Source organism: Xenopus laevis, chromosome 1L (genome assembly GCF_017654675.1).
Source record: "Xenopus laevis strain J_2021 chromosome 1L, Xenopus_laevis_v10.1, whole genome shotgun sequence".
NCBI lineage: Eukaryota > Metazoa > Chordata > Amphibia > Anura > Pipidae > Xenopus > Xenopus laevis.
This window is the reverse complement of record NC_054371.1, coordinates 158,380,979-158,406,642: the sequence shown is the minus strand read 5'-3', so window position 1 is coordinate 158,406,642 and position 25,664 is coordinate 158,380,979. Positions and strand designations below refer to the sequence as shown.

The window sequence follows — 25,664 nt, the reverse complement described above, 5'->3', positions numbered from 1 at the left end:
AGATAGTGCTGACCTCTTATGTCACCACCACTCAACCTTTTTCGGGAGGGGGTATTTACTGAGTCCTCCCTATATCTTTTGGTTTATGAAGACACCTCTGGGGATCCAGGAATTGGAACTACAGGGAAACTGTTATAATGTCAAGTGCAACTTGATGGGTTATTGCTGACCTCTCTTGTGTCTGGAATTGCAGACACTGCAGAGAAGTTCTTCTGTAACAGCTACATTTCTGCACACAGTATGTATTTCTGCAGTGTGAGCTGCTGGCCAAGCAAATCAGGATAATTGCTGCAATTCTATTGGTCCACAGGTAGTCAAATCACTATTAATAATGTTAGGATGAGAGATATAGTAGGTGACATTTTACAAATGATATAGTATCTCTGAGACTGAATCACCTCCTGAAACTTGAACTCAAACTACTCAGCACACGCTCAGCACATTAGTTATGAAAAGCAGTAAAATGCCTAGGGTAAGGTTTAATCATTTTTATAGTTATGCCCTGCTGTGTTTTACAGTAGAAGGCATTGTCGAAGAAGTTTGACCATTGTTTTTTTTCTTTACAGCAACTACCTGCTAATGCACAATAAAATATTGGTCACTGGTTAGTAAAGGTGTACCAAAAATCCATTTGGATAAAAGTACTTGCATTCTTTGCACTTCTGTATAGTTGCGATTGGTGTCACTTAGTCCTTTCTGCCCTCTGTTTTGAATTAACCTTGGAACAACAACTACTTCTGCAACAGGCGGTAGCTCCTGGCACACATCACTCTCACACTGAATGCCGGAATTGACGCCAACCGGACTTGGTGCTATTGTGTTGCACCTTTTTATTTGTAAGAGATAATTGAGTTTGAACAGTGCTCTTTAGATCAGTAGGGTTTTTACTAAACTCAGAACCTGTAAAGGTATGGGACCTGTTATCTAGAAATGCTCGGGACCGGGGGCTTTCTGGATAACTATCTTTCTGTAATTTGGATCTTCATACCTTAAGTCTACTATAAAATCATGTAAATAAACCCAATAGGCTGGTTCTGCTGCCAATAAGGATTAATTATCTTAGTACCAGGTACTGTTTTACTATTATAGAGAAAAAGGAAAACTTTTTTTTTTTTTTAAATTGGAGTATTTGAATAAAGGCGAGACAACGGCAGACAGCCTTTCCGTAATCCGGATGATTCTGGATAATGGGTTTCCGGATAATGGATCCCATACCTGTATTTAACTAAAAATGTTTGCATAGAAACACAAAGGGGCAAATTCACTAACCGGCGAAAAATCACGAGCGATGGCTTCTCGCACATTGCAACACTTCGACAGGCATAAATTCATCTGGACAATGCTAATTCACGAAGATCCGAAATTGCGCAAAGGGTACCGAACGCTGGTGAAATTACGCCAGCTTTAGCCACTTCGCCCTTTAATACATTTGCCCCTAAGGTTTTACAGATGCTTATATTGGTACTTCACCTATAAATTAGCTTTTAGTATGATGTAGATCAGTGGTCCCCAACCAGTGACTCGTGAGCAACATGTTGCTCACCAACCCCTTGGACGTTGCTCCCAGTGGCCTCAAAGCAGTTTCTTATTTTTGAATTAATGGCTTGGAGACAAGTTGCATAAAAAACAAGTGTTCTGTCAAACAGAGTCTCCTGTAGGCTGCCAGTTCATATAAGGGCTACAAAATAGCAAATATCAGCCTTTATTTGGCATTTGGACTTTTTTCATGTTTGTGTTGCTCTCCAACTCTTTTTACATTTAAATGGGGCTCACGAGTAAAAAAACGTTGGGCACACCTGATGTAGACAGTGACATTCTGAGATCATTTACAGTTGTCTTCATTTTATATTTTTTGCCGATTTTGAATTATTTAGCTTATTGCAGCTTTTTTAGCAGCTCTCCAGGTTGGACTTTCCGCAGCCAACTGGTTGCTAGGATCCAATTTACCCTAGCAATAAGGCAGGGGTTTGAATGACAGACTGGAAAAAGAATAGGAGAGGAATTGAATAGAAAGATTTTTGGACAGACCTTGTACAGATAATGGAGAAATGTTTGTGAACATCTACGCTGCCTTAGTAAATTAAACTCATTAAACATATTTCCCACACTATGGGGTTGATTTAAGAACCATCCAGTTTTGGATTTGCCATTTCTATCATGGGATAATTTGTTTTGTTTTTTCCTTGCCAGGTTTTAGGCGGTGAGCTTTTTATTTTTTATTTTAAAAAAATCAATTTTGGAAAAAAAAAAAAAAATGCACACAGGGGCCAAACCCAACCGTTGAAGGTTTTTAAATCAGCCCCTTAATGTTTTATGTATTTTCTCTGTTGTGCCAAAAGAGGTGCAATATAATTATAGGTGCAACGTCTTCTCCATTTCTAACAAATGGCATTAACTACTCAGCAGATAGAATTTACTTGACAGCTCAGTTTGAAACTCGTGATACACTAAACCTTCTTTATTCATTTTCTCTTTGTAAGTGTCTAATGGATATATTTAGAGGTGAATGCTTGTCTTCTACAAATCTGTGCAACATTGGCACAGGCACAGAGGGACATCCAGCACTACCTTTAGGCCAGCAAAATCTGCAATCAGCATGTGTCTGTCTATAGCCTTGCTGCAGCCAAAAGGGGATCCTACAGAGCAGTTTTGGAAAATTTCTCCTACTGTTTTTTTCCGGCCTATTTCCAGCCTTGTATAAAAAAACTATAGTTATTCTTTTTACAACGTTACTTGCCCCTCCCACCACTGCACCACTTTTCCATCTAAGTAAGTATTTTTCTATTGTACCACACATTACACAGGACTCTTCGACTAAAACCTGCCATATGCCCATTATAACTAAAGGATTGTGCATATACTGAGGATTCAGATAAAAACGCATAGTGATATGAACAGAGAAGGCTAAAGCACATCCCTAAAACTGACCGGCAGAGCATGAAATATATGGATAGTATACAGAGTAAATTATAATGAATTTACCATTTTTGATAAATTTTTCAGGGGGAACAAGGTAAAAAATGCTTTAGGTGGAATGTAATATTGTAACGAACTTGTCTATCAAGAACCTTAAAAATAGCGGGTACACTCAGATGCACAGGGAACCCCTGAGGATTCCGTTGTTCACGACGCCCTTTTGGGGCCCTGGGCTTTCTGTTGTGGAACTGAGAAGGAATTAGTGTGTATGATAGTAACAAGTCCGTAAAGAGGTACCTGCAAGGATTAGGCAAGGCGTAGTCAAAAACGTGCAAAATGGGCGAGGCAGGCAGCAAGAATCGGAGTCAAAACAGGCAGGAGTCAAAAACCAAGATATTCCAAACAGTAATAACGTTGGCAGGATCGGTAAACAGAAGCCAGCTTGGGCACTGTTATAATTTAGACAGGCTCTTTTAAAAAAGAATTGGTGGCAAAAATTCAAATCTGGCACTGAAAAATGACGGCATGACACTCAATGTCAAGGGCTGGCGAAGCGACAGCAGCATCACTTGCGCCTGCCCGGCGAGGGTGATGTCACTGGATGCCTGCGCGTCATCAGGTGGGGAGAGATGCACCGGGAGGTAAAACACCAAAGAAATCTACCGACATGTCTTACAAATATGCTTTATCGCAAATAACGTTCACAAAGACACTTGTGCCCATTATTTTTGAGCCATTTTTGACTGATTAAGACCTCAATGATTTCATTGCAAAGTTTGTGACCAAACTGTTTTTGCGAATGTTCGCAGTGCAAGTAATAAAATTTTGCTATCGCAAACATTTTTTGCACCAAATTATTTAACGAAATTCCAGAGCAGGTGTTAAAGATTTGAAATGTGCAATTAAGATTCACAATGCAATAAAAGCCTATTGAAGAATATCGCATTGCAACAGGCGACATTATGCATTTATCTTGGTGGATGCATTTGTTGTTTGTGCTTTGAGAAAGGATGCAGTAGCAGCCGAAACGTCAGTATGTGCCAATAAATATTTATTTAATTGTTCTAAGTCCTGAGCAGTGCCGTTTTTTCTTATATATATATATATATATATATATATATATATATATGCTTTGCAGCTGTCAACTCCTGTAATTCTAGTTAACAATTCAAAACTTTGGGGATAATGCTGTAACTATGCATTAGTGAATTTTTTAGAACTGAAATAAAACCTTTCATGTTGTTAGACTTTTATTTTCACAGATATATAATGTTAGCAATTTTCCATTTGGTTTTGAACAACATTTGCTTTTCTGTTTGGCTAAAGTACAACTTAAATGCTTGGTTTTTATATCAGCAATCCCAGCAAACAGAAAGGAGATGGGGCTAGATTTCTATCTTAAAGGAGAAGGAAAGGCTAACATTAAGTAAGCTTTATCAGAAAGGTCTATATAAATATACAAGTAAACCTCAAAGTAATGCTGCTCTTAAGCCTCTGTCAAAAGAAACACAGCATTTCTTTCCTTCTATTGTGTACACATGGGCTTCTGTATCGGACTTCCTGTTTTCAGCATAAACCTCCAGGGCAGGGCTTGAGCATACTCAGTTTGCTCCTCTCTCCCTCCTCCCCTCCCTGAGCCCAAAGCTATGAGTGAGCAGGGAGAGACTCAGGCAGGAAGTGATGTCACACCAAGCTAATATGCCAGTTGCTATACTAAACAGAGAGAGCTTCTAGAGCTGTTTACTCAGGTATGGTAAAGCATTCTACAGAATATATAGTGTTATAGCTTGCACTATTGTGGCTAATCTATTGCCAATACATTGCTTCTGCAGCTTTCCTTCTCCTTTAAAGGGGTGGTTCACCTTTACATCACTTTTAATATGTTATAGAATGGACAATTCTAAGCAACTTATCAATCGGTCTTCATTATTTATTTTTTATCGTTTTTGACTTATTTGCCTTCTGCTTCTGACTCTCTCCAGCTTTCAAATGGGGGTCACTGACCCCATCTAAAAAACAAATGTTCTGTAAGGCTACAAATGTATTGTTGACTCAGAATATCACTTTGTACGTCATACTAAAAGTTCATTTAAAGGTGAACCACTCCTTTAAGTTAACGTTTAGTATGTTATAGAGTGGTTTAATCTAAGCATTTTATCAATTGACCTTCATTTTTTTTCTTTTATAGTATATGAATGATGTGTCTAATTCTAATTCTGATTCTTCCCAGCTTTCAAATGGGGGTCACTGACCCTATCCAAAAGTATTGATATTAATACTTTTAATATTTATCTTTCTATTCAGGCCCTCACCAATTCATATTCAAGTCTGTTATGCAAATCAATATATGGTTGCTAGGTGAATTTGGACCCTAGCAATGAGATTGCTGAAATTGTAAACAGCTGAATAAAAAGCGAAATATCTTAAAAAATTAAAAACAATTGCAAATCGTCTCAGAATATCACTATCTACATCATAATAAAAGTTAAATTAAAAGTGAACAACTCCTTTAACATCTTGTCTTTCTATTAAGGAACTTTTCTGTACACCCTAAATCTTGGCACTCAAATACCTTGTTGCTAAAGTAAGTGAGCACAATAACCAGACAATTTATATTTCGAACTGGAGTGCAGCAGAACAACTAAAAACTAAAAGAAAATCAAATACACTGCGTTGACAATACTAAAAGTTGAGTATAATGGAGTGTTTTGCACATTTAGAAGCTGTCTCTTACACTTGGATCTGCAGCCTGCAGTTTCCCATCTCTCTGCATAACTGCAACTCCCTGCAAGCCCTGGTCTATATATTATACTTCTCTATAATACAACTACTGTTGACTATGCCCTCTATCTACACAGTACATTAACTCAGTATTAAAGCAAATTGTATCAAAGTAATTCAAATATAATGGACTGCAGTGGTAAAAGCTGTGTGTTTGCTTCAGAAAGACTACTATATTTTATATAAACAAGCTGCTGTATAGCCATGGGGGAGACACAGGTTACATAGCACATACCAGATAAGCTCTGTCCAATACAATGGTGTTACCTGTTATGTGCTGTGTAACCTGTGCCTTTTCTACTTTTTTCCAACTTAATGTCTGCCCTCATGGCTAAACAGCAGCTTGTTTATATATACTATAGTGGTCTTTCTGAAGCAAACATGCAGCTTTAACCAGTGCATGCTAACAGTATATTATATGACTATGAAGATTTTCATTCATCCAGGTCATAGTATATCTAGTATAGGTCAATCTAAAAACAACTGGACTTGCTGAGTAATCAATGAAGACGTTTCACTACTCATCCGAGCAGCTTCTTCAGTTCAACTGACTGGTGTGGGAAATTCTCGGCATATAAACTCTTCCACTAATCCATTTACAATGGCACATTGTAACTCTTCAAAGAGGTGACATCTGAAGAAATTCACAGAGGTGTTGATTCTGTGTAGTTGTGATAGGATTATCCAATGTGTCATGCAACTCCTAGATACAGGTGTTACTTGTGAGAGTTGCATGAATGGATGTGTGAAGTGTTCTGAATCCGCCGGGGTACAGATGTTAGAACAGCATTGTATGTAGCAGACAGGGGGTGTCGAAGGCCCCCACCTCTGTTCAGAGATGGTCTCTCCACCTTGACATGAATCGCCTCTTTCACGCCTCGTTCAAACCAGCGGTCTTCTTTATCCAAGATTTGGACCTTGCTGTCTTCAAAGGAGTGTCCCTTGTCTTTTAAGTGTAGAAAGACAGCTGAGTTTTGCCCTGTAGAGTTCTCCCTCCTGTGCTGAGCCATTCGCTTGGAGAGCAGTTGTTTTGTCTCCCCGATGTATAGATCTGTGCACTCCTCGCTACACTGGACTCCGTATACCACATTGCTTTGTTTTTCTTTTGGTGTTTGATCCTTTGGGTGTACCAGTTTTTGTCTCAGTGTGTTGCTAGGTTTGAAAAACACAGGGACATGGTGTTTGTTGAAAATCCTCCTGAGTTTCTCTGACACTCCAGCTACATATGGGATGACTATGTTTCGCCTACTATGTGTCTCCGGGCGGATTGGTGTTCCTGTTGGGCTTGGTTGCTGCTGTTTTGACAAAGGCCCAGTCTGGGTAGCCACACGCTTTCAAAGCTCCTCTGAGATGTTTTTGCTCTTTGTCTTTGGACTCTGTATCAGTTGCCACACATTCCGCCCGGTGGTGCAGGGTTCGAATGACACCCAGTTTGTGTTCCAGTGGATGGTGGGAATCAAACAACAGATATTGATCCGTATGAGTGGGTTTCCTGTATACTTCCGTCTTCAAGTTACCGCCCTCTTGGATACATATCAAACAGTCCAAAAAAGCAAGTTTGTTCAACCAGTCAGTTGAACTGAAGAAGCTGCTTGGATGAGTAGTGAAACGTCTTCATTGATTACTCAGCAAGTCCAGTTGTTTTTAGATTGACCTATACTAGATAGTATATTATATGCTAATTACTTTAGAATGCTTTAATTTTTTGGTGTTACTGTTCCTTTAAATACAGTGGGGGACATCCCCACTGCTGACCTTTTGAAAAGCTTTTTTATTAGATGTTTCTCAAACAGAAAATTGTGTGGCAGAACAGAAAATATCCGTGCAGTAAATAATAGCCTAACCACCCACACAATGATACTAGCCAAGGTGCAGTAGAAAAGAGCTAAATGTTTAATACAAAATAATCCTGAAAATGAATCTGACCAGACCCATCAAAATGTTTTGCAGAGAACTGATATGAATATGATATCTATATAGTATTGTGTACCTAGACATCCATTGCTATGTATCACTGATAATAATACATGTGATATATGTGATCCCTTATCCAGAAACCCAAAATATGTATGACTTCCCTTTTCTTAGCAATAATTTAACAGTATTTGAGAGTAACTAAGCTGCATGAATCCATATTGGTGGAAAAACAATCCTACTGAGTTTATTTAATGTTTTTGTTTTTTAGTAGACTTAAGGAAACACCAGGCCTCAAGCATTCTGGATAATAGATCCCATAACTGTACTGTGCTATTCTTAAGAATTAATGCATTTTTATTTCAGTGCTTGATGTTGAGAATACTACAATGTGCACCTCTGAATGTCTGATTGGCTTCTATTCGTTTTCCCTGGAACATTTTCAACGGCTATATGAGTTTAAAGGGGTTGTTCACCTTTGAGTTAACATTTAGTATGATGTAGAGAGTGATAATCTGAGACAACTTGCAATTGTTTTTTTTTATTTTTTATGATATGCATTTTTTAAGTTGTTATAGCTTTTTTCAGCAGCTCTTCAGTATGCAATGTCATCAATCTAGATGCTAGGGTACAATTTCCTCTAACAACCATGCATTGATTTGAATAAGAGACTGGAATACGAATAGGAGAGGCCTGAATAGAAAGATGAGTAGTAAAAGTAGCAATAACAATACACGTGTAGCCTTTGTTTTTTAGATGGGGTCAGTGACCCCCATTTGAAAGATGGAAAGAGTCAGAAAAAAAGGCAAATAATGAATACATTATAAAAAATAAATAATGAAGACCAGCTGAAAACTTGCTTAGCATTGACCATTCTATAACATACTGAAAGTTAACGTAACACCTCTTGATATCAGAAAAGCCTGATCTAGTTCAGGTAATGGGACCCTCCATTTGTCACTTACTAGATACTGAGAGTTGTAGTTTTTGTGTCTCTGAAGAATGATAATTGCAGAATACACACATACACATGTACACATTCAGTGCTATGATTACAACAGACTTTTTTTTGTCTGAGGCCCCTTTGTGTTGACGAAAACCTATCATTTCACAGATAAGCGAAACAATAAATCACCATTAACCATTTTTATACATGGTGAGGCCTCTCCTCTCACAACAATGGCTCCCACTAGTGGTGGGGGCAGCCCCACAATTTGGAAACCACTGGATTAATTATTTAGATATTATAGATAATTTCCAGATTTCATACTTTGTCATTGAGTTCATTTTGCTTATTATTGTTGATGGTGCAGCTAATGTTATATTAATGAATGAATCAGAATCCTCCACATTTACATCAGGCACTGTACAGCCTCCTAGTCTTCAAATAACATAGTATTAAACATTGTAACACATATTATACTGCCAGGGCCACTGCCTAATTCAATATAACCACATCTGCTAAGGATTACAAATGACAAAACAGATGAATGCTGCAATTTAAAGGTCGGTTTTCCATCTCACATATCAAAACAAGTCACCAGGAAAACACATCTATCAATATCATTAAATTACACACTAAATCATGTAGCCTCTCATATGCCCAATGCAGTGGTATCACAGACTCACCGGCTTTAAATGCAGAATATATCGGTTACATTTCTTGTATATTTCTATGTCATCTAATTGCATGATCAATGCCCAGGGAAATGACATGGTGCAGGAAACATTGTAGCCATTGTGTACATCCATTCTCAGTAAGCATATGTAATGTGTGCTGAAAGCAGGTGCAGATTCATTATCTCAGTACATCCCATTAGCTAACCCGAGGCAAATACTAATTGACTAATCCACAAAGGATACATAGCCTTCCGTGGGAGCTGAAAGGGAAGTGGCCTCCCATGATTTTCCCTGGGAATGCAAAGCCAGGAGCTGAAAGACATATTCTTAAGAAGCTACTCACGGCAGATGTCTGAGTTGGAATAAATCATCCTCCATCTCTCTCTTATGTCGATTAAAGATGCTCCTACTGTTACCATTGCTTCTCACATTGTGTTGGATTTCAGGAGCCCTGATTGCTGGACAGCTCCCGAGGCAAAAGCAGCAGCAGCAGCAACGACTAAATCTCTACCAGATGTGTCTGACTTCAGGAATGGTTCTCTGCCAGAAAACTGCCCTCCCGGCCCCTCCTTTGTGCTCACATCTAAACCTTTTCCCTATTGGTTTCCTTGCACTTTCCACATTGGTTGGTACATAGTAATTTCCCATTGGCTATTCGTACTCTGCCTGTCCTATTATATTATAAAGTCTGTCCGAGCAGGGCTGGCAAAGGCTGATTGATAAAACTCAGTAGGGATATTCAAATACTTAAAGCAACAAAGCTGTTTTATAAAGCAATCATCTTAAAAACTGAATAGACCTGAAAATATAAATAAGTGGATAAAGGAGCAATTTGATCTACGCTAACACTAACACACACACCCACAACATGTGGAATATATATATATATATATATATATATATATATATATATATATAAACCAGTGGGTTATAAACAAGCCTGCAAATACATTGCATACATTTACATGCGGTGTGTTTCATTGAATTTATTAGTACACAATTCATCTAATAATACTTATAGTTCATAAAAAGGGCAATTCATACACCAAGAAAGATATACAGGTTACAGCAATGTATAAATCACAATTCTTATATCCAAAATCCCACATAAATGAATAGTTTCTGCAAAGTCCTGGGCTGGGAGCTATATAGAACAAAGATAAAAAGAAGGGGGATTGATCAATGCACATTCCCTGTTCCCCTGTCTAACAATCAATCTAGTATCTATGCTTGTGCATGTATTTACAAAAACAGTGGTTATCGGTTACAAAGTTATGATGATAAAATTGGTAAGCCACCATGCCACTTCAAGGTAAACCCCATATGGTGGTCCCTAACTATTTACCTCCAGTAATTGTATTAAAGGCTGGCACTTTCCTAACGCTTTACCTCTGGTCATAGTATTCAAAATCTGGCATAGTAGCATTTCTTGGTATAAGTGTCTTCTTACATGGGCATTGGTTTCAGTCAGAGGGCTTAGTCCTCCCCCAGCCATTAGCTTTTAAAAGAGAGAGATTGCCTAGACCACAGCTTTGGCTCCACTGGCTTAATCCTCCCCCCCACTTGTGGCTTTTTAGAGAAAGAGAGAGAGAGACTGCCCAAACCAACACCCAATTTTAAAAAAAAAAAGCCTGGGATCACCATTCAAACGGAAAGGTGAGGGGGTGCTTCAACCACATGGAAGCTTGGCCTGCAGAATAACTGCTAGACTTCCAGCAGAATAAATCTGCTACAATACAGAATGCAAAAAAGGGGGGTTGTGGGAGCACTACAAGGCTAATTAAAAACATATTCAAATACAATAGCATTGCTACTGATCTGGCCAAATTAACTACAAACATAGAGAAAAAGAAGGGGCAATGTAAAAAAATCTAAAGTGATTAAAGAGCTTAGGCCAGTTTTAAGCAGGCCACTCTTTCTCAAACTCACTTTCATCTGATATGGTACCCGCAGATTCAAGGAAAGCTGATGAAATTCCAGTATTTAAAAATATATTACAATCTCAGCCTGCAGGGGCACTCCTGCAATAAGCTGCCCCTGGTTACCAGAAATTCATTTCATAGAGCAGAGACACTGTGGCGTTGTGGCCCCACTTTGCCCCTGTAGTAGCGCAATAAGGTAATTACAGGTGGTGAGGGGGAGCAGCATGGGGAGCAGTTAAAGGCCTGTAAGTTTGATGGGCAAGTTATTTGAAAGTTTATTGAGGGATCACATGCAAAATCATGGAGAATGGCAGTATAAGTAGTAATCAATATAGCTGTATGAAGGGTAAAGTATGTCAGACAAGTTGAATTGCTTTTTATGAGGTAAGTAGGAACTTAGACAGTGGGATAGAAGTAGATAGAAGTAATCTTAGTAATGTTGTTTGTACACAAACAGTAAACTGGCTAAAGGTTTCCGTGCAGAGGGTGGTTGTCAATGGTTGATTTCTCGGTTTGAAGTAGGGTTCTTAGTGGGGTCCCACAAATCTGGGCAGCAACATTGCAGATGAAATTTCGTGTAAATAAATATAAGGTTATGAGCCTGAGATTTAAAAATGTAAAAGCCATTTTTACCTTTAGTGCGACTAATTTAGACAAATCCAATGTCAGACTAGGCCGGCAGTAGACTGGGAAAAAAACCTAGTGGGCCCCACCCCTCATGGCCCCCGCCAGACCAGATCCGCTCCCCACAGCTGAGACCCTGTGTATATGCTGGCTGGGGGGGTGGGGGCGGAGGGCCCATGGGGATTGAGGTGGAGCACAGGGCCTGGAGGGAGTGAGCAGGTTTCCATTGCAACAGCCCCGGTGTGCCTGGACCCCCCACACACACATCTCCTGTTAAAGTGGTGATTGTAAATTAAAACTGCAGTTTGCTCATAGTAATTTGTAAATAAATGTTATCTCAGTTTAGCTTTTTTGTGTGTACTTTTGCGAGCATGTTTACTCCAGTTGCATTGCAATGTCACAGCTATTTTACATTATGCGTGTTCTCCCCGCACAGGTCTGCTCAGCTTTATATAAGTGGGTAGTTCCCAAACTAGGCAGGTTGTACCAGTCAGCTCTGTCAGCAAAAGAGTTGACATAATCCTGCAAGTGTCAGATGCCAACAGCTATTCCCATGATCTTACTGTAACTGGCAAGGCCAAGGAGAAGTAAAGGTGAAATCAATGGGGCTACTAATTTGTTAGGTACCTTCAGGGTCGGACTGGGCTGGTGGGACAACGGGAAAAAAAACGGGTGGGATACTGGGAAAAAAAACAGTGGGCCCCCTGCTCTTGTGGGCTCGCTGGCCCAGATCTTCACCCTGTGGTTATTCTTCCTGCCAGTCTGGGCAAAAACAGTGCGGGAGTGATTGAGGGGTGCCCTGACACAGCAGCTCTGGGCCTCCCAGTCCGACCCTGGGTACCTCCAGTCGTAATAGTTGCTTACCTGTTACCCCACAGCCTGGGGTAGTCTTTGTAGAACATCTTGCAGCAATCTTACTTATCCCAGGTCTTCTGTTGTGGTCCTGTAGAGAGAATGTGCAGAACAGAATTCTCTGGCAAAATTCTGTATAGCGAATGCAACTGCCCTAACTATGGAAGACACCTGAGGAAGAGGATTATGGCTCAATTCTCAAACAATACCGCAGGCTGGTGCATTTTTTAAAGAAGAGAAACACTGGCACGGTGTAACAAGTAATCTACTGGAATCACTGGGGGGTGCCAAACAATTTGCCCCCCCCCTCCCCCATACACACACTGATTTTACCTTTCCTTGGCCTTCAAGTCTGTTCTGTTGAAAGCAGTGTGCCCTCAGTCAGAACTGGTTCATAAGGCTTGCCTAGCACTGGAAATGTTCAGATGCCTTCTTGCATTATTAATAGGGATGTCGCGGACTGTTCGCCTGCGAACTAATTCGCGCGAACATCGACTGTTCGCGTCCGCCGAATGTTCGCGAACGTCGCGCGACGTTCGCCAATTTGGGTTCGCCTTAGTTGGCGCTTATTTTTGACCTCTCACCCCAGACCAGCAGATACATGGCAGCCAATCAGGAAGCTCTCCCTCCTGGACCACCCCCACACCCCCTGGACCACTCCCCTTCCATATATAAACTGAAGCCCTGCAGCGTTTTTTCATTCTGCCTGTGTGTGCTTGGAAGAGCTAGTGTAGGGAGAGAGCTGGTTAGTGATTTGAGGGACAGTTGATAGTAACTTTGCTGGCTAGTAATCTACTTGATACTGCTCTGTATTGTAGGGACAGAACTCTGCAGGGATTTGAGGGACATTTTAGGTTAGGTAGCTTTGCTGGCTAGTAATCTACCTTCTACTGCAGTGCTCTGTATGTAGCTGCTGTGGGCAGCTGTCCTGCTGCTGATCTCTCATCTGCTGACTGCTGCCTGTAACCCAATAGTCCTTGTAAGGACTGCTTTTATTTTCTTTTTTGTTTTTTTACTTTGCTACTATAAGAGCCCAGTGCTATTAGTCTAGCTGTGTTGGGGAGTGGGACTGGTGTGCTGCTCCTCCTAGTAGTTCACCACTACCAGCACCAACCAGAGTCAAAATTGTTACAAAGTATCTTATTTGCACCTGTTAGCTGTTCTGAGCTCTTTGCCAAAAGCTAATTAAGTTAGCTGTTCAGTTCAGAGAAAAGAGGGACTTTCCAGTACAAAAGAGGGACAGGGGGTTGAGTGGTCAAAAGAGGGACAGTTGGGAGGTATGCAAGTGCCACCTAGCTGTGTGAGCTTTTTCACATTCTGTCTAAATAACAATAATAATTCTGTGTCCGTAAACATCACCTGAGTGATACAGCAGCAATAATATATTCCGTATCCACTACTGTATACGTTGCCCTTGCAGGCATTGTTTGCCCAGTTTTTAACCAAGTGCCACCTCGCTGTGTGAGCTTTTTCACATTCCGTGTCCAGAAACATCACCTGAGTGACGTAGTGTGATTTCTGCCCTATACAGCACAAAACGCAGCGCTGTGTCAACAATGTATTTTTCAGATACATTTTTGCCCTTGATCCCCCTCTGGCATGCCACTGTCCAGGTCGTTGCACCCTTTAAACAACTTTAAAATCATTTTTCTGGCCAGAAATGTCTTTTCTAGCTTTTAAAATTCGCCTTCCAATTGAAGTCTATGGGGTTCGCGACGTTCGCGAACCGTTCGCATTTTTGACGCAAGTTCGCGAATATGTTCGCGAACATTTTTTCCGCCGTTCGCTACATCCCTAATTATTAACACACCAATATGTAATAAACCTGTATAAAATAAATAAACACCTAAGCCAATTTGAGTATTGTTATAATAATATACATGAAGTTAAATACTTTTTTAAATTAACTTTTCTACCTTATCTCTGTAATATAATTTCATTTAAAGCCAAAAAAATGACTATATCTAGAAATGCTGTATTATGTGTACAGAGGTGTTCAGCAGCACTATAACAGTAATGGCCCAGGCATGTTCCTCGCATCCCTGTCTGTCCCTCTCCTAAATCAGATAATGGACAGTGGTCCAGAGATGCTCCCTTGGCCAAAACATAATTTGTAGGATTTCTAGCCTACATCTTTAAGTATTAGTTCTCCTTTAAGTGTATTTGTGTGAATAAGAAAATGCAAATAATTTTTTCTTGTAAGGAACTAAGATAGTAATGATTATATCGACGAACACAGATGATGAAAAAGAGCCAGTCCTACAGAGTCCAATCGCCTCCACATCCTTTGAAGCCTACTGAGATTTCATCTTTCATCATAAAAAGTCTAAGAACCCTGTGTGTCATATTCAGCCTGTAAAGGTGGAACTTTCCCATGGTAACCTACTTATGATGAACTATCCCACCAATGTCTACTGGTATCACAGCCTTCCTGTCAGGAAAAAGGTTCTATCCCTCAGAGTCAACCTAACTTTTCAAAATATTTGCCTAGCAAGTTCAAAACGAGCACAATTCAGTGCACCCAAATTTACAAAGATACAAAATGTACACTGTAATTCTCAAACTTTAATTTGTGCATGTGTAATTGTCAGACTGCATCATATAGTTTCGCTGGTTTGACCCTGGGCTGCCTGTTACTGCTGTAAACTGGAGAGAGTTGTTGTAAGCCGATAGTAAAAACAGATATTTGCTAGCAATATGTGTATATTAATGTGATCTCTTGCTGCTCAGCTTCATTACTTTGATTATATAGTGCTACCCACAGCAAGCCTGTCTGAGATCCGGCCACAGCCACAGGGTCGGATTTACATAGCGGCACCCCTAGGCCTGCTGTCGTTAATTCACCCCTTTTTCCCTTTTATTCACTCAAATTTTCATCATAGGGACCAGAGCAATGGGGATTGGCACACTATTTTATCTCCTTCGTATCCTCAGTGTTTTTGAACCAATGTGGGTGTGGTTGGGTAGCACGCAGCCCCCTAAAATCCTGCCGCCCTAGGCCCTGGTGGCCTTTCCACAAAACCAGGCCAGCACAACCAGCAGTATTCATAAGCCCTTAAAGGGTAACTATAACCAAAACTAAATAATTTGATGCACGTTATAAAAAATATGTGTAATAGAAAAGAAGGAAAAAGCTTCTTAGGTTTTAATATAAAACCTCGCTTCATTTGTGATCGAGTTTGCTTATTTTTGCTCGGATTATAGTTTTATGGAGACCTGATAGGTTCAAGAAGAACTAAAGGACAAGGAAAGCCCCTACAAAAACATTTTACCCATTAGTAGTTCTCCCTCACCCCTTGTGAATTACTAGTACATTTTTTGCACTAAGACGCTTGCTTTAAAAGGAATCAGTTGCTACAAAGTCCTGACCGCATAACTGTTCTTGGCCATCGTTTTGAATCGGCTGAGGTCATAAAGATGGCTGCATGTCTCTCACTTATTATCCTTTCTGTTGACCCTGTCTATGTTATACCCGATCCTCCAAGTTAATGTATACATATACATATATGCATGTGCAGGTTTAGAACTATAGTTTGTGAGCATGAACCAAGTCTCATTCCCTGGGTTACAGACTGGGCTGTGCTGCCACCCATGTCATTGGAAACTGTGCGTTTGATTACGAGCTGCAAGTGAAAGTGGTAAGGCTATGCAGAAGGTGATCCCTGTAAGATTGAAAATAATAAAAATGCATATATGTGAACATTTATTGATAACCTATACTTCTTTTAAATAGAACAGGTTTTTTTGTATTCTCCTTATTCACAATGCAAGAACTGTAAGCTTTACCCCAAAACACACAAAGCATAATTGCAAAGTTTTGCCCCCATTGATCTGCTGTGCACTTGTACATATGTTTCTTTTCATTTTTTACCCCGTTTACTGATTTTTGTTATGGGCTGTTTAAGCTGTATATTTGTGCTTCTGAAGCGTATATGGACTAAGCATATGGTCTCATACTATGATAGATAATTTGTTTTCAGACCCTCGGGCTAATGTCATATAGGGTGATTTTTCACTTACATCCCGCATGGATTTCAGTGGTAGCTTAACAAAACATAGAGGGAACACACGGGGGACTATTTATCATGCTGTGCAAAACAGTGGAAAAAAACATCACCAGTGATGTTCACCATAGCAACCAATAAGATATTTGCTTTTGTTTTCTAATTTGTAAGTGACCGTTTAAATCTAATTGCTGAGTGGTCCCGATATCATGGGTAATGTTTTTCTCCAATGTTTTACACAGCATGATAAAGAGGCCCCTTAATCTTGCGTGCAACTTTTTTTTTTATTTGTTTTACAAACTTAAAAACCAAATTTGCCAACAAAAAGAAAAAAAGTCCAACATGAGTACAGAATTAAAAAGAACATCAAAAAAAGGGAATATCGTCTATTGTACTGTTCTTGTGGAAAGCATGTCAAATAGAAAATCAGATAAGATATCATAGTAGTATAGAGAAAGGCATAATCAAGTTAAACTTTTAAAATGAAGGGCGATGACAGTCAAAGAAATTGGTCACCCGTGGGGAATCTACGATATCCCACGGCGACATCTTTTCCTTGCCAAACATGGCAATTGCTGCATATAAAACACTTAACTGCCCTTTAGAACAGTGATCCTCAACCAGTAGCTCGTGTGCAACATGTTGCTCTCCAACCCCTTGGATGTTGCTCTCAGTGGCCTCAAAGCAGGAGCTTAATTTTTGAATTCCAGGCAAGTTTTGGTTGTATAAAAAACAGATGTACTGCCAAACAAAGCCTTAATGTATGTTGATAATCCACATATGGGCTACCAAATAGCCAATTACAGCACTTATTTGGCACCCCAGGAACATTTTTCATGCTAGTGTTGCTCCCCAACTCATTTTATTTCTTAATGATGCTCACAGGTTCAAAAGGTTGGGGGTCCCTGCTTTAGAAGGTCAATTCACAGAGCATTAGCAACTATGGGAATACTGGTGCAAGCTATGCCCTGCAATGGGATTGGTGGTGCAAGCTGCATGTCACACTGTACTTATGACTGTGGTAAGTACAGGGCACCCATTAACATGTAGACCCGTGTTACCTAGCTTCCTAGGTCTGATCGAACATCAGTGCAAATTATAATGATGCTGCAATTGAAAAGGGCATATTCTCTGACCCCAATGTTTTAACGGGCAACCAACAACCCCAATAACAAAAGCCCCTACCTACTAGGCCCCCCTACCTGCTCCCCCCCCCAGTATAGTGCATTACCCCTGAAAGTGTCCTGAATACATTGCTCTGTATGGAGTAAGCACAGCGGAGCTCCTGGGCGATATCTTCCAGAACAGTTTTTATCTGTAAGGGAGCTCTGTATTGGCGCATGCGCAGTTAGAGCAGTTTTCCAGTTCAAAGCAACTTGCCATGAATTGCCAAAGGGAAGAAAGAGCGGCAGAAGAGGACTCTAAGAAGAGTGGCAGATCTGGAAGATGGCGCCCATGAGCCCTGCTAATACGCAAGCAATGTATTCAGGATACTTTCAGGGCTAATTAATTATGCCGGGAGGGGGGAAGCAGAATGGGGGGCTAGCTAAGGTAGAAGGTAGTGGCTTTTCATATTGTGGGGGATTAGTCTCCTTTAAAACATTAATTCTTTGTAGGTACTGTTAAGTACCTTCCCAGAATGGAAAAGGCGGTTATTGCAGCAAAGGGAAGACCAACATCATAGTAAAGGGGTTGTTTAGATTAACTTTTAGTATGATGTAGAGAGTGATATTCTGTGACTATTTGCAATTGGTTTTCATTTTTTATTATTTGTGGTTTATGAGTTATTTAGCTTTTTACTTAGCAGCTCCCCAGTTTGCTTGCTAGGGAAGTAATAGCAGAAAAATTGAAGCCAGTGACCCCCATTTCTAAGCTGAAACGAGTCAGAAGAAGAAGGAGGCAAATAATTCAGAAACTAACAAAAAATAAATAATAAAGACCAAATGAAAAGTTTCTTAGAACAAGCCATTCTATGACATACTAAAAATGAACCACCCCTCTTTAATCCCCTCGGTTTCAGAATATGTCTGGAAGACAGATGGCCACATTGTTTTGTATTATAGGGTATATTGATGCTGTTTCTGCCTGTAATATGTCACAAGGCAAAACCTACTTGTATCTTACTAATCAAATGACGTTGGAATAGACTATACGCATTTGAAGAATTACAGACTATAAATATGATTGAAGAATTATATGGAAAGAACATCGCTCATGTCTTGTAACTAAAATATTCAACAAATCAACTTTATTACCATAGATTAACATCATCGTCATAAAACTAAAACTCCAATTACAGAATTTCAGAATACATTTTTTCAGGTAAGAATAAATTATCTCTTATGTACATTTACATACATTTTTTTATTATGGCAAATAAATTGCAAAACAGTTTCATGGCACCTTTTTAATTTCAAATCTGTTTACAGGTCTGTAAAAATTTCCTCACCGACATCTTGTAATATATGTATATGGTTACTGGTGCTTTTTTATATTTCACGATAATAAAAAAAAAAAAAGGTGCAAAAATACAGCAGTGAATTGAGACAGTCCATATATGTTCGTTAATTTTAATGACCTTTGAAAATAGGCTATCATTGAGCATTTATTAATCTTGTACGGTAAGATATCATTGCTTTCTTAGCAATGACTAAAATATTCTACTACTAGTATTAAGTAGCTCGCAAACTGCCAAAATTAATTTTATAATTATGGTTTTCTGCCCAGGAGGCAGTAATAAAGTTTAGTGTAAAATGGTCTGGTCTTTGAATAGTTGGTCCACTAAACGTCAGCTTCTGGAAATTAAAATACTGTATAAATGAATTTATTTTTGATTACATGTTAAGTTGCTCTTTTCACTCTGCTGCAATGAACATTTAAGAGCACAAGATGGAATAAAGCACAAAGTACCAAAAGCCCTTTCATCCGTGGTCAGATATGAATATACGTAAAAGCAAAGGCTTGATCTGTGCTATGCCCTACTTTTGTTAAAGCTGAAGTTTTTAGGACATCTTTTTTTTCTTGTGGTTTCACTTTTCTGCTGCCCTTGTGTCTTCTGGATGGTTGGGATTGGATTGGATACGCTCATAGAAAAGCAGATAAGCACTAGAAGACAGGACTTCCTGGAAGTTTGTCCTCCGAACTGTATCATCTGAAATCCAAAGCCATTGTTGGCTTGTGAGCTTCTGGTTCATAGTAGTAGGAGAACGTCGATAGGTTACAAAATGTCCAGAGTGCATATCCCCATGGTGAACAACTACTGCCATCAAGCGAAATCGATATGATGAGGAGCTACATGGATAATTAAGAAATCGTTAAGAAAAAGGATATCCACAATAACTGAAAAAAAATCTGTTACATCTGATTTGCTTACTATTATTCTACAAGGCCAAAAAACAAAAAACTTTAACCAATATATATCTTACAATTCTGGGTTACCTATAAAAAGCCAAGTGCCCATGGTCTTACTGACCAATGGCAAAACTCCACTAAGTATTCCAACATCTAGTGCAGTGCTGTTCAACTTCTGTGGTACGGCAGTCTAGAATTTTTCTGGCTTATGTGGTGGAGGGCCTATATAGAAAGCCATTGTTGACTAATCTCTGCTTTTAAACCAGAAGAACTTAGAATTTAAAACCATATGCACATTAATTGTGGTAGCACACCAAAAAATGGTTGGCGCTCTCTGCAGGGATTTCCCCATCACTCATTTGTGAATGAAGTAGGGATGCACCAAATCCACTATTTTGGATTCGGTCGAACCCCCAAATCCTTCGCGAAAGATTCGGCGGAATACCAAACCGAATCCTAATTTGCATGTACAAATTAGGGATGGGAAGGGGCAACATTTCTTTACTGCCTTGTTTTGTGACAAAAAGTCACGCGATTTCTCTGCCATTCCCTTAATTTGCATATGCAAATTAGGATAGGGATTCAGTTGGCTGGGCAGAAGGATTCTGAATCCTGCGGTAAAAAGGCTGAATCCAGAACCGAATCCTGGATTTGGTGCATCCCTAGAAAGAAGTCATTAAGAAATACCCTTAAATCCACATGCTGCCTCCTCCTCCCCTGTGGATATCACAGCAACCCCCCAGCACATGCTTAAACACCAAAGGGACCCGTAACAAATATTTCCAAATGCTAAAAAACTTCCACTGTACTCACGTCCCACAGGCAGTGTAGGGCAAGCAGAGTATGGAGCACACACAAGGAGCATAGGGCAGGCAGAGTAGGACACACACAGGGAGCATAGGGCAGCCAGAGTATGGCACACATAGGGAGCATAGGGCAGGCAGAGTATGGCACACACAGGGAGCACAGGGCAGGCAGAGTAGGACACACACAGGGAGCATATTGTAGGCAGAGTATGGCGCGCACACACAGGGAGCATAGGGCAGGCAGAGTAGGACACACATAGGGAGCATAGGGCAGCCAGAGTATGGCACACATAGGGAGCATAGGGTAGGCAGAGTATGGCACACATAGGGAGCATAGGGTAGGCAGAGTATGGCACACAGAAGGAGCATAGGACAGGCAAGTATGGCACACACATAGGCAGGATAGGGAAGGCACAGGTATAATAAAGCAGGATACAGAGAATGCTATCAGGACGACTGTTAAGAACAGTATGTACTATACTACATACATTAATCAGTGCCCCCTAGCAGTATGTATGAGGTTTGAACAATGTGGGCACTTACAGTCTGGGTCTGTGGTGTGAACAATGCAGGGGGGATTACAGGTGAGAACAATGCAGCATTTTACAGTCCGAGTTTGGGGTGTGAACAATGCAGGGGCCAGTTAATCTCAATACTGATACATTTTAAATCTTACACAAAGTAAGCAGTCAGAGCAGCCAGGCTTTCATGTGGGGGCCATGGGCTGCCAGTTGGACAGCACTGATCCAGTGGAATCCTTCCCAGAATAGTAGAGGCTGTTATAGCAGCAAAGGAAGGACAAACGTCATATTAATACCCTTTAGTATGAAGTGTTAGACAGGCAGCTGCCTGGATACTTTTTGGCCACATAGTGTATGTCAAATTCTATGCCCACTTTGCGTAAAAGGTTTCACTATACTGTTCTAGAGAATTGACAAGGATATATAATCGAAGATAAAAAAATATTCAGAGAACTCTGTATACTAGGGACTACATTGAGAGTGAAGAAAACTCACGTCCATTCAGGGTTGGTCAGGAGGGGGCTTGTAAATGAAGGAGAAATATAGGAGGTAGAACATGCTCCATTCAGAAATGGCATTTTGGGATTTTTAGCACCACCTGAAACAGAAGACAGTAAATAAACAAAAACACCTTAAAGAGGTGGTTTACCTTTAACATATAATCAAGATTCTAATCGTTCTTTGATGCACTTTTCAGGAAGATGGCACCGTCTGGCCATCAGGAACCAATATAAATAAAAAGGAGGGGAAAAAAAAAAACAAACAGACTAATACTGCAGAATCTTCTGTGCTGCTTCGGGGTTTCCCCCATTTTATTTATATTTGTTCACCTTAAATTAACTTTTAATATGATGTACAAAGTTATATTATGAGAGAGTAGTTTACAATGTCAGCAATTTGGTTGGCTGGGACCAAATTACCCTAGCCACTATTAATTGATTTGAATAAGGGACTGCAATATCAATATGAGAGGCTTGAATAGAAAGAGAAGTAATAAAAAGTAGCAATAACAATAAATGAATAGCCTTCAACAGCATTTTTATTGTGGTTTTTTTTTTAGATGGGGTCAGAAGGCGGCAGAAAACCATTTAAAAAATTATAAAAAAGGAAAACGTGACGCTCAATTGAAAAGTTGCCTAGAATTAGCCATTCTAGAACATATAAAAGTTAACTTAAAGGTGAACCACCCCTTTAATTGTAAAGGTCGGACAGATGTCACACTAAGTTACTAACCTGGTGTGATAAAAGCAGCTCGCTGGTTGAACCAGAACGTATTTAGTGGCTTAATAGCGAAGGGGTGTATGCATATGCAATCAAGACTTTTCTTCATTTTTGTAAATAATATAGATTATTTTTATCCATATTGTGGTAAAATCAAAATTTCACCGTCTATGTGATGCAATGTTTAATCTTTTACAAGAGGTCTTTCCAAGCAGACAATACCATTTGGAAGCTCCCGCTCAGGCACTCACTGACTTCAATGTCAACCACCTATCACTGTACATACAGGTCAATTTCTGGTCTAAAAAAGCATATGTTTCTGGGCTAAAATTCAGCCGATATCCAGGAAGTCATCATTAAAGCCAATGGCCGTCTGCACAGATTGTTCACAGCGGTATAGAACATTTTGCAATAGGCTTAAAAACAACGATTGAAATAAATGCAATGCTTGGACACCTGCTTAAGTGGTAATTTAATAAAGTGCCCATGTTGCACCATAGCGGTTACCCATAGCAACCACTCAGCAGGTAACACTAGTCACCTGCTTGAAAGCAAATATCTATTAGTTGCCGTGGTGCAGTTTTATTTCGGTAAACATTGCAGCTTCTTGAAGGGGTAAGTAGGATATATTTGCAGTAGGCATTCAGGTCAGCACTACTTCTGGGGAGTGCCCTAGTATGGCAGAACACAGGTCAAGCACAAAATGAAAGGTACCAAAAAGCTTGCATTGCTCTTGTCCATCTTATATAACAGCTCATATTTAGTACCCTTTGTTTGCTATCTCCTAAAAAATAGTACACATATTTGGTGGACATCTCCCATTTAATGGGAGTGGACACGCACCATTTAACTCCTAAACATGCAATAGTTAAACCTGCAGTCTCAGAGCCCCTCGGGTGTTTACCTTCTTTCCCATCTGTTGTTTCCTGATCAGCAGCAGAAGAATGATTAGTGGGTTGCCTAGTCATGGAACACCCAGGCAGTCGATATTTAAATCGATCCAAGACCAAAAATTCACCAAACTGTACATGCTCGTTTCGTTTTAAGGGACTGCCCTGATTAGACCAGCTTAGACGCTGCAAATGGATGCACAAACACAGAGGAAGCTGCAAGAATCATGAAAAAAGGGTCAGTGTGTACATAAACTCTTTCAGGCTGTGTAAGGCTAGGGCCAGACAAGTTGGATCTTGGCTCGTGGAGAAACGCAGGCTGAGAACCCACTCCTACACTGCTGCTCTTTTGCCTGATGCACCTGCAGCCGGAAAAATTATCTTCACTCAAGTGCAGGCAGAAACTACGGATCTCGGTGTGAAATGCCTGCACCCCAGTCGACTTAATGTTTCTGGGTGCAGGCAAATCGAGCTGAAGAGCAGCAGCAGAGGAGTGGATTCTCGGCCTGTGTTTCCTCGCTGGCCACGATCCAACTCATCTGGCCCTAGCCTAACACAATCTATTTACAAATCTCCCAGGAAAAACAGCTCATAAAACTCAATCTCAGTTTCCTCACAAAAGAACAATACAAATGACCAAGTAACATGCTAAGCACACAGTTGGTTGTTCACGATAAAATCATACCTTCCCCAACTTCAGCTGTTTGACAAAGGTTGTTTTGCGATTCTCTACCAACTCCCTGTTTGGTATCTGTGCAGCATGGATCTGGCAAGAAAGAACACACAAAATCAGTTATGAACTGCAATGCCCCAGCTCCACACACTAATCATTCCAATGGGAGCAACACTCTAAATTATACATAGAAATAGAGAACACACCACTACTACTGTCACCATGCCATGCTCGCAAATGCTTGAATTCAGTTCAGAGAGTATAGCACAAAGCCATCTTAACCATCACTTCTTACCTTAGTGCAGTTTTCACAAACAACATCTTTAACAGACTCTGTAGAAATGAAATGCTGCAGGCAGTGGTCTAGCGTTATGGGATGACCCTAACAACAAAGCAATTTAAATTTAAATTTAACAGCTGAATTGTTATGCCTAAGTATATACTTTATACCATTACCTTATTAAATCATTTTAATCAATGTGGCAGTGATAGCTGCATTCAAATCATTTCATATATATCCCTACAATAAAATATGTTTAAAGGTAACCATTACCCCCAAATAAATTGCACCTATATGTTTCTCTCAATGCTGCGCAATTGCTGTACAATTTCCTATGTAACTTGAGGTCTATCCCTCTCATCTGACAGCACTTACCATAAAGGCCCTCTAATACTGTATATTGAGAGGCCTATAGAGTGATGTCATCATGTAAACTGGACACATTGCCTATTGGTTATCAGTCTGGACACATGCAGGACATGTCAGAAGTAAAGCTCCCATAAGGTTCTAAGCCCAATAGCATTTTGGAACTGAAAGGGGTAATTCAGCTTCAAGTCAACTTTAAGTATGTTACAGAATGGCCAAGTCTTAAATTTTTTTTCAAAAAAATGTGTCTTCTTCTACAATCTTTGCAACTTGTACACTTTTGCTCTGTGAGGCTACAATATTATTGTTAGTGTAATTTTTTAATTTCCTAATCTTTCTATTCATTTCCTCTCCTTTTCGTATTCCAGTCTCTCATTGACTTGAAGCTAGGGTAATCTGGCAACAAGACAGCTGCTGAATTTCCAAACTTAAAGGACCAGTAACATCAAAAAAAAAATTCCAAAAAAATTGGTTAGTATACATAAAAAAAACAAAACAAAAACCACCAAGACAAATTAAACTTTAAAATTGCAAAGTCTTTATTAAGAAATAACTTACCAAAACTCCGCTTGCGCTCCTCTTCTGCGTTCGGGCTATCCATTGTGCGGCGCTCGATTTCTCCTCCCTGCCTTCTCTATAGGAGATAGCCAGGGAGGAGATATTGAGTGTCGCACGATGGATCGTCGCTGTGTTGCCTTTTCTGAAGAGGAGCGGAAGCAGAGTTTCAGTAAGTTATTTCTTAATAAAGACTTTGCGATTTTAAACTTTAATTTGTCTTGGTGTTTTTTTTTTTATGGATACGAACACATTTTTTTTATATGACTGGTCCTTTAAGAGCTGCTGAACAAAAGACTATATAATTCAAAAACCACAAACAAACTAATTTGATTGATTCCGTGCAGCAAATAATCAGTTGGGATAAA

General features: G+C 39.8%; 1 protein-coding gene across 2 annotated transcripts in view; it reads right to left on the bottom strand.

Annotated features, from left to right (window-relative positions):
* The window catches only part of svop.L (SV2 related protein L homeolog), a 39,443-nt gene extending 28,779 nt beyond the window's left edge, over positions 1–10,664 (bottom strand). Inside the window, exon 1 of one of the 2 annotated variants that reach the window (XM_041582630.1) lies at positions 10,621–10,664. In XM_041582630.1, the coding sequence (XP_041438564.1) occupies positions 10,621–10,649 (29 nt within the window). In that variant the 5' untranslated portion in view covers positions 10,650–10,664. 2 annotated transcript variants of the gene reach the window in all.
* Between the last annotated feature and the right edge of the window lie 15,000 nt (positions 10,665–25,664).